This window comes from Trachemys scripta, chromosome 7 (genome assembly GCF_013100865.1).
Source record: "Trachemys scripta elegans isolate TJP31775 chromosome 7, CAS_Tse_1.0, whole genome shotgun sequence".
In the NCBI taxonomy this organism is placed as follows: Eukaryota; Metazoa; Chordata; order Testudines; family Emydidae; genus Trachemys; species Trachemys scripta.
This window is the reverse complement of record NC_048304.1, coordinates 4,631,344-4,646,839: the sequence shown is the minus strand read 5'-3', so window position 1 is coordinate 4,646,839 and position 15,496 is coordinate 4,631,344. Positions and strand designations below refer to the sequence as shown.

Below are 15,496 nucleotides of genomic sequence, written 5' to 3'. Positions count from 1 at the left end.
CCTTTATCCTTAACAAATATACACTAATCAAACGCATTTGCAGTAGGCCTTTCCCACCACCTTACAGGAACTGAAGACAACGAGTACCAAGGGGTGTAACTCAGCGCCACACTCTGCCCATGGTCGGGGCCCGCATTCTGTCTTCTGGGGCTGGAGTAAGCAGGATTGTACCCATTGTACTGATAAGTAAACTGAGATGGAGAGGTTCAGCGATTTGCCTGTGAGTGAGTGGCAGAGTCAGGAACAGAACACAGGAGTCCTAGCTTCTTCTAACCATTATGCAACCTCCATCAAAGACTTGGGGCATGCCCCTTCATTCTCCCATGCTCCATATATTCCCGTACACTATCCATACATACAGGTGTAGAAACTCCACAAGTTCGAACTTGCACTTTCCTTCTCATTCTTCCACCGAGGCTGGGTTCTCGCCTCCCTCCTTCCAACTAAAGAAGCCAGGATCTTAGACCCCTAAACTCAACCTCTGTGATCAATTAGAGTAAAGAGCCAACCCTGCAAGAGCACTCTGTTCTTCTCAGGGCCTTGTACCATCCACACCAGCCTAAGATCTGAAGCCTTTGGCCTCTATGCTGCCACCAAGACTCGTTGGCAGAATGGTTTCCACACCACTTTTGCTGTTGTTGGAGCCCCTTACTGCTAAAGTTGCTAAAAAAAAACCTTTTCAAGAGGGTAATTCCAAAGTGCAGAGTTGGGAACCCAGACAAACGCCTGCATATTTCTTCCACAGTATCTAGATGAACGGATCCTCCTACACAAGCGACTAGGGGAAAGAGGAAAACATGCCAGAGCCCAGATTCATCCACGCATTTCAGCTGCTCTCTGCCGATGGCAGCAGTAAGGAGCTAGGCCCAATAGCTTATTTTTTTATGCCTGTATATTAGTATGTTCTGTGGACAGAATATTGCGCTCATTTAAAAGATCATTGGGTAGTAAAATACATGCAGCTTAAGTCATAAAAAGCAGACGCGAGTCCTTCATGCACACATGATGTTTACAGTCAAGTGTTTTGATTATAGATAGAGATCTGGATTAAAACTTTTAACTTCTAACAAATCAAGTATTGCATTTTAAAAGGGGGGTTGGTTTGCTGGGGGTGGGTTGTTTTATTTGTTGTGTTGCCTGCAGAAAGGTAAGGACTACTGTTAAGCACTTTATTCTTGTGCATTTAACTATATACCTTGCAGATCTTATTTTTTCTTGCTTATTATAGGGTAAAGTTCTTGGCAAACGAAGCACTTGCAAGAAAGTAAATGTTAAAGCAGTGTCTCTATAAGTTGTTTTGTTATTGCTTTCCTGGGCAGAGTAAGCAGCTTAAAGATGGTAGAACTGTTTTCTGTTATACACACACGCACACACACAAATCCAACACCCCAGTCTTGTTATGTAGCTGTCTGTTAAACAGAAACTTGAGAACAACACATTTTGCAGTGGGGAAACTTGGGAGTAATGCTGAATTCATTTGGTTCCCACATAATTTGACTTAGCAAATATAAACTTTATGCATTACTCAACTTGTCTTCTAACTGGCTAGCAACACTTGACTTTGAAATAAACAAACAGCTCTAAGCAAGGGTGGAGTGTATTTTTTGTGCGATTTAAATACTGGAAAAAATAGATCCTGCTATTCATTAATTTTTATATGACTCTACAATCCCTTTTACGTGGGTGAAACAGCACCTGTTAGACTGAGAATTTCTGCCTTTTTATTGTTGTTTTGCTACAATTTAAAAGAAAAAAATACACTAACACAAAGCTATACTTTTTCTCAAATATTTGCATTTATAAGAGAAAAATCCCAAAGCCATGCTTGTTTACTGTTGAAATGATGTACAGTACTGTAGTTAATAATGCTGCCAAGATATATTATACCCTTTGGCAATATATTAAGCTTCATAAAAGTGGTCACTTGTATGGGAGCACCAATCTTTGTCCATTCTATGTCAGTAGTTCATTAAACCAAAAAAAATCATACTCAGCTTTCATTTTTTGAAAAAAAATTTCTTTTAAACGTTAAAGATTGGTCAGTAATTGTTTTACATACCACTTGTGATTATACTTCATTTTTAATGTGTGTTTATATTTAATGGCTGTTAACCACATCATATACCAAGAGTTGGCTGTTTTGAGAATTGTAATTATTTGTTCCACCATAATAAATGGCTAGGTTTATTGAGCTTCATAAGAAATTTTCAGCTGTAAGTGTCGTTGTTGTTTTGGGGGATTTTTTTTTAAGTTTTCTTTTTCATTCTTTGCTTGAACCCAAGTACTTTAGCGCTAGGTTAGGGTTCCTGTCTGCTTTCCTGAGCCTTGTTGCTAGTCTTTATGTTATTCTGGTTTGTTCCTTCTTACCCTGCTAACTTCTAGCTGGACTCAAGGGTAAGTGCTTCCCTGTAGCTAGCACAGCTCAGATAATCAGACTAGATTATCTGACATATGCAATGTGCTTATTTTTCACTTAAATCTTTCTCATGTTTAGATTTTGTAGTAAAACTTTCCATGTTATTTTCCTGAATTTAGGTTTGAAATGTAACTTTCCATACTGAAATTAGGATGCATGTGATGTTTGCATAATTGCCTTCTCTCCCTGGCTTTCACATTGGCATCAATTGATCCTCTTAGTAAAGCCAATCATTAACATTTCCTATTTTTCATTCCAAGATGTAAATATTAATTAACATCACAATAAATCTGTAAATAATACCTTTTTTTGTTTCATGGAATTTACATCTAGTTGACTGCTTAATGCCTGAAAACAGATCATTTTGCACTCTATCATTTTTTTCCGTTCCAATTATTAGCATGGTGTAGTGCACCAGCAGTGTGGGGGTAACCATGGACACCTCAAAGAATAGAAAGGTAGGGTAGTAAACCTGAAGAGGCCTAACTGAGCAAGACAAGGTGTACTTCAAAGAAACAAAACCCAAAACAGAAAGACATTCCTTGCACATCCAAGCATGAGTCTTCATGGTTTGACAGTTTCTGATCATGTAAAATCAGTAGTGGGTTATTCTGAAAACAAACTGTAGCTCTTTGTTTACTATATATATTTCCAGACAGGAAAGACAATCCACTATGCGTTAAAATAGTTTAGTCACAATAGGGACTGTTCCTATTCCCAAAAACAAATATACTTGAATGTTTAACATGTGGTCTCAAATGTCATTTTTATATCAAAGAAATGCTTTTTTAAGTATAATAAATTAAGAACATTGCTAGAAGAGCTTTTTATCCTCTTTTTGTTATTTTCCTATAAAGATACCTATTTAAACAGAAAGATAATAGTTTAAACTTGTGGAATAAATTTTTTTTCCTCAGTTATTTGTTCAGTCTTAAATAAAATATACACTGTACTAATTCTTTATTCACGTTTAAAACGCTGTTCCTCAAACACATGGTGAGTGCATACTTTACTTAAGAGGGAGTAGAAGCTGTTGGTCATGAGAGCTGGCAAATATGTATTTGGAGTATTCTGAATGCAATTATGAGAAGGAGCAGGTGGTATCTACCCTCCTGAGCATTAAACAATACTCCTTTTTTTTTCTTGCATAAATGTACCCCCAGGTTGCAGGCAGAATTTCTTTACCCCTTCTTAGCAGATACTGCTTTTTCTTTTCTTTTATCTTTTACATTTTTTGGATGTCTGATGAGGATTCTGATCCAACTTTGCCACACAACATTGACTTGGTAAAAATTAAGGATTTCAACACTTTTTAAAGAAAGAAAGAATGAATGAATTTGCGTTTGATGTGCTTTAATTGCTTTATTTTATATATATATATAAATCTCATGAGAACATTATGTCTTCTTGTATTGTCAACTTGCAGATGCTACATATCAGGAATGCAGTATTAAAATATTAATTCACTTCTCACATAACTTGCATGAATTTAAAATAAACTATATATCGCTTTTTTGTGTTTTAAAAAGCATGAATGACTTATTAAAACAGTTGTATATTTCCCCATCATTAAATTCAAAATATTTAAAAAAACAGTTAAAAAAATATTTTATCCTAGAAGTAGCTTTTCTCTAAGATCTAATTTTTACTTATTCTGTGAACCACTTGGTTTTATCACATATTATAAACTGTAATTCACGTAACTACTGAACCTTGAATAACTTAGATTTCATTTAAAAATATAGTATAATTAATAATTTACAGTAAAATGATTTACTCACTATTAAATCTTTAAAATGAAGTTGTAAAATATGTTTTCATATCCAGTAGAGGGAAAAGTAAAAACCAAGTAAGAAAAAGTGTGACAGATTGGTCTCATTATTTAAAACAGCAATAACAATACTAAAAATGAGCTCTTGTAACTTTGGGCATGTAGGTAACTTCATTCACCTGAGTAGTCCCGTTGCTCTCAATGGGTTAGGTGAGTAAAGCTACATGCATAAGTGTTTGCAGAGAGGGACATAATCATGGTAAAATATGAAATATTAATTGGATTGACTTTTGATCAGTGGCAACATTATATCGTACATAAAGAGGAAGGGACACAAATATCATTGCCAGCAATTCAGTAAGAAACAACAATATGGTGCTTTAAGTCCTATTTAATTAATTTATTTATTTGACTAGAACACTAGCCGCGTGAGCTAGTGTTTTCAGTTCTACAGATTCAAGCAAACCTCAGTTCCTGGGCACTTTCTTTTGGTGTTTTGTTAACAAGTAGTCATTCTGAGAGTCTCTGTAAGTTCTGCTTAATCTATGAGACCATGAAGAAATTTAGCTGTTCCTCAAAGCATGCAGTCAACTGTGTGGCACAACACAATGAGCAGGGAGTTCGCCTGCAGTTCTGCTTGCCCTCTCTCCCACTGTTGTGCATAGCTGAAGAAGAGTTAAGTTACTGAAAAACTTAGCGTTGTAGTCTGACCATGCCAATAAAGACTCTTCTAGAAATATCTGTAAATGAATAGCTGCCATCAATCATTGTCATTCCTTTATTTCATGTCTCCTGATGAGGTTGACTAGTGTCATTGTTTGTTACCGTCCAAACCACATCTTCATTCTTGTAATGTCAAGCAGATATGACAAGTACACATTTTCCAGATGAGTAGGATACAAAGTCACCTTTTAATTTACAGTTTTATAAACAAATGTGTTGTAAAATTTACTGGATGTTCAGTTGCCCTTGGTACTCAAACAAAGTCACTCATTACTGAAAATAAATAATTTGGAGTCGGAAATTCTTACAATAAAATGGCTACCCATAGCCTTTTATAACAAGAATTCTTTTATGGAGCTTGTCCCCAGTTGTGAACTGCAGCAGTCTTAACAAAATCTGCCTAAATTCTTACTGTAGCAAAAGACACCAGGGGGAAAAAAACAAAACAAAAACACTAATAGCAAGAAAGGGATGTTTGACCTTTTTGTCTGTTGCTTTTAATTGACTGTCGTAAATAACAGAAGGACTGCCCTAATAGAACAGAGTGGTGGGGCATTTTTTTTTCTTCCTTTTTTTTCATATCTATGTCTTACTGACATTGACAGATTTTTAAGACTGTGACTTCAAACATATATACAAAATATGTGTTTGACAGAGAACCACAGTAAGGATAGCTAAGGCAGACAAGATAGACATGCCAGTTTTTTGTAATGCTACAAGTAGAATAAAATAAAATTGCAATAAGAGAAATGTATTAAGAAGGGCAATAATGTAAATTTCAAAGCTTAGCATAAAAGGCTACAGCATAGTTTTCAAGAACGAAGGTTAATAGAGTTTGTGATGCCAGTATAACTTTACTCACAGTCTAAGATGTAAAACAACTTTTTTTTGGCCAGTAGCATAATGTTGTCTTGAAGCCTTGAATAAAGAAGTGCCAACTAACTTGGCAAAGCACCTTGGAAAGGGATTGTAAATTACAGAAACAGCACATAACACTCTCTTTTTCTTTGTATTTAATTATCATTGTTATAAGAACAGATCAGAGTCATAAGGCCAAACTACTGATTTATTAAAAGTGTCTACAAATTATATGTACAATTTGGGTCTGAGTTTGAGCCATCTACCTTTATTTTGTAATTTGCTTAAAGGCGCGTTCAAGCGGTACAAATTGTTTATTTTGAAAGATGACTGTTTTATATAAAAATCATTATTTTACATGCAGATATAATTGTTACTTTAAAATCTTGAGTGCCTGTCTGAGGCGGTTGGGGCAAGGTATTTATGCTTTGCTTTTTCCTAGGTAGGTAAATGTTTTTAGCATAATTGGCTTCTAAAATTCAGTTTGGGGAATATAAAAAAAATCAAGATACGAAAACAAATTGCAGATTGAGTGGTGCATTTATTTTGTAATGTAAAATAATTCAGTGAGCGAAGGCAAACTTAGTGTAGGGTTGTAATTATTTTATCTACTGAGACATATCCTAAATGGTCTAGAGAATTTTGAGCAGCTAGACCGGTGCAATATTTTTATTTAAGTTAAATATGTGTGTGCGTAACATGCAATAGAATCATTTCCCAAAGACATCTCCAATTCAAATCCCATTTGATTTTCATGAAAGACCTCCTCTTGAAAGCATAATTTCCTCAATTCAATCCAAGATGGTGGTTTGTGCGCACCTAATCCTGCAGTCTACCTACATAAAACAACTACTGGACTTGATGAGTGGTTTTGTGTAGATGAGAGCTGCAGCATTGAACCATGATGAGGATTGCTGTCGTGAAGCTTACTTTCTGTGCCAGAAATGGTCACATTTTCAATAATTTTAATGAGCAGAACTCATGCAAATTGCCCTTCTTTGGAATACATCTTGGTCAGTCAATTTCATAAAATACCATCTACGGTAACTGTCTCTTCATGTGGTCATTTTGAGCCCGTCAGATCTTTGGGGAGATAGAGAGGATTTCAAGTGGGTACATACTTGGGAGCTGAGTGAGGCATTGCTTTGCAAAGACTAATGAAAGTAGAATTATCTTTGGGGTCAATTTTTACCACAGTGCAGTGGAATTTGGCAAGAGCCTACTGACCACTTAATTTTGTGGGCTGTGCCTAGGGACCTATATAGGTCCTCTGCTCTAGGGTGTAGATTGCTTGTAAACTTATATTTGATCAGAGAGGTCTCAAAAACCATGAGCAGATCCTTAGCTCCATTGAAGTCAGTTAAACTATGAGATTAACAACATCTAAGGATCTGCCCCGTGTCCCTCTCGTGAACAGAAATTGAAAGGCATCGCAGGTCAGTGTGAAAGGGAGAAAATAGCAGTAATTTATAGTTACATATTTTCTAGCAGATCAGTTTAAAGTGGTTCAACAAAAAAAGAGGGAAATGGCCCTTAAAACTTCTAGTTGGGTTACTCAAGGCTAAGAAAGTATCCTCTTTGCTAAACAACAAGATTGACAGTGCACCCTGGCTCATAATTGAAAAGTAATAAAATATCTGAGCAGAACTGGCAAATTAAGGCCTCCAGCCAGTTTGTCAGCTTGCAGTCTACTCGAGGAAATTTGAGAGCAGCAGTTTACTAAAAAAAAGCCTTGATATATCTGTTAAAATTGTAAAGCTATTTTATGGGCACTAGATGTGGAATTGAAAACAGCAGATACAAAACCTTTAGTAGTGTATTCATATTAATCAAATCGATCTTGGCCCAGAGGGACAAAAAGGATGGGGCATAATCTGTCAAAATAGATAGAAACCAGCCTATTGGTGTGTTGATAGTGCGCTACAATGAGAGACCCAAGGTTGGAGTGCACTTTAGATCCTATGCCGTAGGCTGGTGGAGACTAAATGTGTCATGGAGGTGATGCACTAATTCTCCATGTTGGGGAGGCTGCCCCACACCTCGGAGCCAACACACACACACTAGCTAATCCGTAGGCAGCATCAACTCTAAATGGACCTGGTGTTTCTCTCTTCATGCTGGATGCATGGAGTCACAGGGAGGGAAAAACTAGTTGGGGGTCAGGTAATAGGCAGATAGATGGCAAATGGGAATTTTTATGTTGAACAAAATAGAAAAAGTTAGCCCCGGTACTGTAACGTACATTCTAAACCACAGTACCTGTTCAGCAGATTTCTAATCAAAACGATTACAAGCTTCTGCCGAATTAAGTATTGCTTGCAGTTAATTGAAATGTTACATTTTGAATCTATGTTGTCATTCTGATGGGCAATGCTATCAATATATTTAACTACAGAATATCAAGAAAAATGTAGACAATGTCTCCTATAATAGATGGAATATCTATGGGTTTAGACATTCCCAAGACATCTTGTAAAATGACATCGTCTTTCATAGGTTAATTTTAAATCTTTAATTAATCTTCTATTTAACATAATTATTTGCTTCCATATAAGTCTTACTTCTATTTTTTTTAAGTTGCATATTTTTGTGTCTTATTGGAAAGGGTTAGTTTGGTTTAGAAACAAATATAAATACCAAATTAGTAGTAAGAAACACTAAATTTTAATTTACTGTGGTTTTGTGCTCTTTCAGCCTCTGTAATTGTTTCAAGACCACACAGTTCCCCTAGGAGTTGTAAACAGAGTGAGATTTAAACCCTGCTCTATTTGTGAGGGATTTGGCAAGAACCCATGTAGCAGGAAACTTGAGTAAATGCAAAAAGAGAGTGAAAAGTGTCTTTTAATTTAGTCATTTTCCATAGAACAAAGCTACTGCCTAGGGATCTCTCCTTGGCCACACCTACACTGAATATTTTGTTTTGGTTCCACTGGTGAATTTAGTATAATTTTAGTTATATATGTTGAGATTAATTAGTTAGCCCCTAGGAGTTTGTGCCGATAGACGTCACCCACATCAGAGAAGTGTGAAGACGTTGAGGCTATTAATTCACAAAAGATGGCAGCTCATAATCCTAGCAGAGTAAATTCTGTCTGTCTGTTGAAATGGCTAACTCAATCTGCACACAATCAGGCTACTTCTTTCATGACAACAAACTACATCTCAATTTAACTTATCAGCAATGCTTAAATGAGCATCTTTTTTATTTCATTGAGATAGCATTTAAAAGCTGTTGTAACAAAATCTGAGATTGGGGGAGAGAAATATTGGCATTTTGATGCAAAAAAATTATAGCTGGTTTTATATCTAGAAAACCTAGTAAATTTAGAGAAATTGCTACAGACATAACTTTACTAGAATGGCAGAATCTATTATATAATTAATCTCAAATAACTAAATAGGAGTTAATTTACTTTTGCAAGCCAAAAATCTGTTAGCTATTGTGTTTTGTAAGATACAGAATAAGTTATTGGGTTTGTGTTCTGTTTTTAAATACAGAATAAATGCACTATAAAGAGCAGTTGACAAGATGTTAATTCTAAAAGCTTTGGCCTGAATGCAATAAGATAGTCAAAATGTGATGCAAGTTGACAATGGGAGGTGAAGAATATATTTTGGGAAAATAAAAGTTAATGGCAATATAGGGGAAGAGAATTATTTAGCTTTCATGCTTCATGGTGTATATTTTTCTCTCTCGTGTATATGTCAAATAGAATGTGCTGTATTTCTCTAAATTGTGTCTTTCTCTACATGTATAAATGAACAGATGCAGATAGAGCTCAAAAGCATGGCATGGATGAATTTATCTCTTCCAACCCCTGTAACTTTGACCACGCTTCACTCTTTGAGATGGTTCAGCGCCTCACTTTGGACCACAGACTTAATGATTCGTATTCTTGTCTGGCAAGTATATTCTTTGGTCTGTAGTGATATAAACACCAGGAAAGAAAGTCAGAGCTAGTGCAAGTGGGGGCTGCGCCCATGTTGCCTGAGGAGTGGTCCCTGCTTTTGCCAGCTCTGAATTTGGTCCCCCACGGTATTTATTTTTAAGAGGCAATATACCCTGAACTTACTGTTCAACTGCGTTCTGTGTATATACCCTGAACTTACTGTTCAACTTACTGTTCTGTGTTATCACTGATATTTGCACTTTTGATAATGTTACCTCCTGCAAAGACAAACTCACAGCTGGGGAAATATTATAGACTGCAGCAATGATATTTTGCAGTTTGCACCATTGCCTTACAGATGATGGTACAGGAGAAAAAGGAATCTGTACGGTCCCATCCCCCGTGTCAGTAGAGTTACACCAGAATACATGTGCCCCAGTATTTGTATGTACTGATGAATAGGGTTCCGAGCAGCTAACAGTTTGCTCTGTCTGAGAAGTTACCAGATGCTGGGCATGATCCTGTAATCTATATTCATTCAGGAGTCCTGTTGTCGGGATCACTCACATGAGAAAGGATTGCAGGATCTGGTCCAGTGTGTTATAACACCGATTAAACAGAAAAAAAATATTAAAATTGTCCAAATATGACTTGTCATCTTTGTTATTTGGTTGCTCGGCACTCAACCCAATGGGCCCCTGATCTTTGATTGCAGGTCCATGGTTCTACAATAATACAAATAAATACTAATGTACAGGACTTGTACAGCGGATTTGTACAATGAACAGTAACTTACAGTGTTGGAAATGCTATACGAGCCAGAGCCCTTAGAAGTCAGTGGGAGCCTTTCCATAGACCTGAGTGGTTTTTGAATCAGGCCCGATATGCAGATGGCATTCTAGAGGGGTTAGGTCCTGATCCCACCTGAGTGCACCCTGGGTCTGTTCCTATGCCAAGCAAGAGTACAACTTGGGTCTCCCTTTCCAAATAATGCACAGAAATCTCAGCAGAAGAGTTAACTCTTTATGTACATGGAATGTTTGGTGTGCCAAAAATCTTCACCTTCTACCAATGGCATAAGCTCGGAAATTGAAGCTTTCTTGTATTGGAAGCAAGTGATACTCCTATAAACCACCCAGAGGTTGTCATTGGGATTAAACATTTTTTTCACCTAGCCAGTCCCTCTACACCCCAGAGCTCTCTTGTATTTTGTCAGTGACCTATACCCATCTTACCGCACCCAGGAACTCATCTTCTCCAATGGACTAAGGGGATGGTGATGGTGAGATGAAGGAAAGTTGATTCTAAGTGGTAGTTCTCATCCTGTTCTCCCAAGCAGTGTAGGACAACCATGTAGGACAGGAGTCCTCTGCCTCCTTTAGTAGAATTATTGTCATCGCTCGGAGCAGCAGGAAGAGGCTCCCTTGAAACAGTAACAGCTCCTGCTAACGCCAAGACTTTGTTCTGATGCTAGCTGTTCATTAGGGGGTTTGCTTATGCGTTTTCAGTTGTGCTGCATGTGCCGGGGAATAGATGGGAAGGTCTGGGGTCCTCTTTGTTGTCCTCAGTTGCTGCATGTTTGCTCGGTCCTGGTGGTGGGAGCCCAGGAAGGGACCAGGCGGAGCAAGTTTTCAGGTGAGCTTCCATGTTCACCTTGGAGAAGCATTGGGAGTGCTCAGAAGGAATAATTGGGAGGTTGGGTTTATGGGTCTGAGGCGCTCTGCGTTCTGCTCGGCAGCCGCTCACTTCTTGTGCAGCTGATATCTGGGGGTCCTTGCAGGATGCCCAGGAGGTCTGCTCAAGGGGCAGGGAGGGGCTGGTGGAAATCCCCCTGTTGGGAGGTTATTGATAGAGCAGGCGGGGAAAGGACATTTGTCAGGCACGGAGCATGGATCCCACTAGCTCACAAGCAGCAACCCCGGCATGCAGCGTCTGCTTACTCAGGCCTGGCTGGTTGCAAATAAGACCAACCCCGTCCCGGTAGGTCTTACTGGCTGGCTTGTGATTAGTTTGACTTAATTAGATTTTGGGAACATTTGGAGAGTTTCGACCAGTCGCTTGTGAAACAGTCTCACAGCTGGGGGAGAAGCATCAAAGCCATTATTGACAAGATTGTTAATGTCTCTCTTCAAGAGGAAAGCTGCCAGCCACACTTTTTATTATTAAAGGGGTGTTTGGGCCCTTGCTTAAGAAGCCACTAGAGCGATGGGGCTCATATAAGCCCCAAGGCACATGGATCTTTGCAGCTTAGTCTCACCATTTACCATCCTGTCTCAAACCTCCCCATTTTAAGGAATGTGGTGATGGACCCTTTCTGGCCACACTTGGATTCCACAGGTTTCTTTCCTTCCTTTCAGTGTGGTTTCACACCTGGCTGTGGAACTGAGACTGTGTTTACCTCAAAGATTGACTTACTTCGTAAAAAGGGTCTGTGTTGACCTTCAGCAGCTTTTGATGACATTGGCCATAAAGTTTTGTTGACTTGTCTGGGCAATGTTGTAAGAATGGCTCTTCGGTAGCTTCCCCCTTTCCTTTCCAAATGGTTCCAGAAGGGTGATGGGCAGTGGCTCTTCCTCCCATAGGACTTCAGTGTGCAGGGTCCCACAGAATTCTTCGCTTGTCACATCTGTTATTCAGTGTGTGCGAATGTTGACTGGCACTACTGGAGGAGGTGGTGAGAAAGATAGAGAACAATACTCAGTTCTGTCCCCTTTCCACTGAACCCAGATTGCACAGTCTCCTGGGGCAGGTATCTGTATGAAAACAACCTGGCTATGACCCATCTCCGATAAGACAGAAATGATGCTCGTTGGCAGAGAGAAGCATTTAAGGAAAAGGAGCAGGAGTCTTGCCCGTGCCATTTATTGAGTGCATCTACCCACCGTTCACCAGAGTATACACGGTTATGGCCATGGGGTCCTCTTGCTACTGGATTTTCAATTAGGACAGCTGCCTTTCATCTTCTGGCCAGGAGACTGCAGCTATTCCTCTCTAATGTTGAGCTCACAGAAGTACCCATGCCTTTGGTACCTTCAGCTTGGACACTGGCCTTCTACTTAGGGGTACCCTTGAAATTTACACAGAAGCTGGATGCCTCCATTCTCCCCCTATGGAACATGCTCTTTCCGTGGTCCACTTCTCCCAGGATGCCCCTGCAACCATGAAATCCCCACAAAGCACCACACTACTCAGTCAAAATGGAGACTGTGTTACATCATGGGAGAGGCAGTCTACCAGGAATCCCAGCCCATTGGAGACAGTGGGGCCCTGAACTTCAACTCCCACGAGGCAGTTCACCACAATAGGGTTTAAAGTGAAACCTATTTGAAACTAAATATTTTTTTTTGTTTTCTCAATGGAAAAATAGAAACATTTCAGCAGAATCTAAGTCCCACGGAGAGTTTCAATTTTGCAGAAACTCCATTGTACATTAAAAAGAAACCAAGTTAACTGTTCATATGGAAAATTCCTGAGCACCATCTCTATAACCGATACCAAGTGTTCTCTTTCCATTTCCTGAGTGGTGCCTGCTACCCTTAGCATTTCTGTCCAAGCTTCTCATTCGCTTCTGAGTGCAATTCGAGTTGTTGATGAGTATCATTAGAACGCTCAGTGGTCTAGAGTGCGGATACATTCAGTCACGTTATACCCCATCACAGCAGCGAAGAACAGTTCGGAGACCTTCTGACAGTTTGAACACTGCATGGCTGGCCTGAGGTGTGAGGCCCAGACATGTACACTCTGGTGCACAGGCAAAAACCCAGTAGGGGGCCAGGAGCTGCCTGAGGGTGTGGGGGAATGCGTGTAAAAAAGCTACCAGCCTTTCAGTAATATTTCCTACCAATCCTGGATCCTGCGCTGGGCTGGACAGAGAGCCGCATATACCACCACTTTGCAGTCTCTGCTTTGTAGCTATACCACAAGAGGAACAAAGGAGAAAGCTGCCACCACCACATGCCTCTGTACCCCGGACCTTACTGTTTTTAAAGAAATGTAGCTTTGCTTGGGAGTAAGTGCTTTTCCTCTCCCAGTTCTGCAAGGGTTCTTCCCCCCTGTTGCCAGATTGGAGGAGTCTGCTCCCCAACCTATGGCTGTGATGGAAGGACAGCCCATTTGTGCTCCTCCTGACTGCCACACATCCACTTGGATTTGGGGAAGAAGACAGTTTCGGACAAGTGGGCCCCCTTCAGCTCCCCGTCTGAGCTCTGGTTTTGGAGTCCTCAGCTAGGGGACCGTGCACTGAGTCCCTGTAAGGCTCTTTCCGGGGTTTCTGTCATTCTGCCGTGGAAGAGGCTGCCCCCAGCTACAATGCTCAGCGTCTTTCCTTCTGTCACGCCCAGGAGTCTGGGTCTCTGCTCTGCAAGAGGGAGCAAAGCTGCAGCGGTTATGGAATAAAGAGCAGCCTCCGTAGTGCAGGCCCCGAAAGGTTCACGACGCTTCCACAGGCTCCAAGCCAGGGAAGCAAGTCTAGATAACTCCCTGGGCCCGATCCTGTCATCTTTTTCCCACCCTACCTCCTGGGTGAAATCCTGGCCCCATTGAACTCAATTGGAGTCTCCTCTCTGACTTCTGCGGGGCCTGGATCTCACCCCCCCCCCGAAGGATCAGATCCATTGTAGGACATTCATTGCATCGCTACGACATGAATCATAGGTCATTTAAACTGTTGTGGCAGCGTCACCTGCTGAGCCTGGCCACTGCCTCAGGATCCCCTCAGGATCTCCCAACCTTCCAGCCCGGTTCGCTTGCGGTTGTGCCAATGCCATCTGGCTAGGCCAGTATCGAAAAAGTCCACTCCTGCCAGGGTAGCCACGCCCAAAACAAAACATCTTCAGCCCACTCTCAAGCTGTCTCTCCTTCCTGAGGGTCTGTCTTCTCTCTTCAGCCCTTCCTGGGCTCATTTGAGACCTTCCCTGCTCTCCCTTGAGCAGTGACTCTCAGCACTTCCTACCTGGAGTCTCCCTCCTCTCTCTGGCACTCCTGCGGGATTCTGGCTAATCTTCACCTGATTTACCTCCTGACCTGCCTGTCATGTGTCTTTGCTCATTTTCTCTACCTGGGGAGGTGAGCTAAGTGTGCCACAGGTGGGGCTGACCCCAGTCATCCTGTGACAATGCCTCAGAAGCCACAGATCTATCTTTCAAGTTAATTCTTACACTCTCTTCTGGTTCCCTCTTCTACAAAGTCCTCAGTTTTGCGGGGGGGTAGGGGGGGAAGGAGAGGAGGAGGATAAAAGATCAACGCATGTAACAAAGGGAAACAGAGAAAGACAAGGAAATTGACTTTCACCCTGGGCGCAAGGACCAGTAAAGACCAGTTGAAACAATGGGCTTCTACAGGCATCTCTTCTGCATTATTCTGTAGCTTAATTTTCTGGTGATCCCAGTAATAAAATGAACTGTATCTATTTCCTATATCCATGATTTCCCCCCTCATTATTTCAGTGCTTTTTTCAATCTGTTTTGGAGTTGGCCCAACAAGGATGAGCAAATCCCTTTCTATGTCTTTTGACTGAGCTCTTAATTGATATTTCTTTCAACTCTTTTCCAAGCAGCTATTTTGGCATCTAGAAAAGATTTGGTGTCATCTGAGTGGTAGAAAATATATTTTAATCTTTCACAGCAGCGTTGTTTCTAAGATGTAGCATTTGGGGTAGCAGATGGGGTGGCAAAGAAGTTGCCTATAGGGGCAGTGCACTGCCTCAACCACTCTCCCGCCCGCTGCAGGAACTTTTCAATTAAAAGAGGAAAGATTTTGCAGTTTGATGCATTCCAGAGCTGCATCTTACCGATTGTTTAGCACCCACATTTCCATGTAAATATTGATGGGTTTGCAGCA

At 40.4% G+C, this 15,496-nt stretch overlaps 1 protein-coding gene across 27 annotated transcripts in view; it reads left to right on the top strand.

Annotated features, from left to right (window-relative positions):
• The window catches only part of CADPS (calcium dependent secretion activator), a 364,439-nt gene that overhangs the window by 233,322 nt on the left and 115,621 nt on the right, over window positions 1-15,496 (top strand). For 17 of the 27 annotated variants that reach the window (XM_034776680.1, XM_034776667.1, XM_034776675.1 and 14 more), the window contains exon 12: window positions 9,535-9,671. In XM_034776680.1, coding sequence (XP_034632571.1) covers window positions 9,535-9,671 — 137 coding nt within the window. Of the gene's footprint in view, window positions 1-2,382; window positions 2,395-9,534; window positions 9,672-15,496 lie in introns of all 27 variants that reach the window. The other 10 variants (XM_034776664.1, XM_034776659.1, XM_034776658.1 and 7 more) reach the window with 1 other exon arrangement.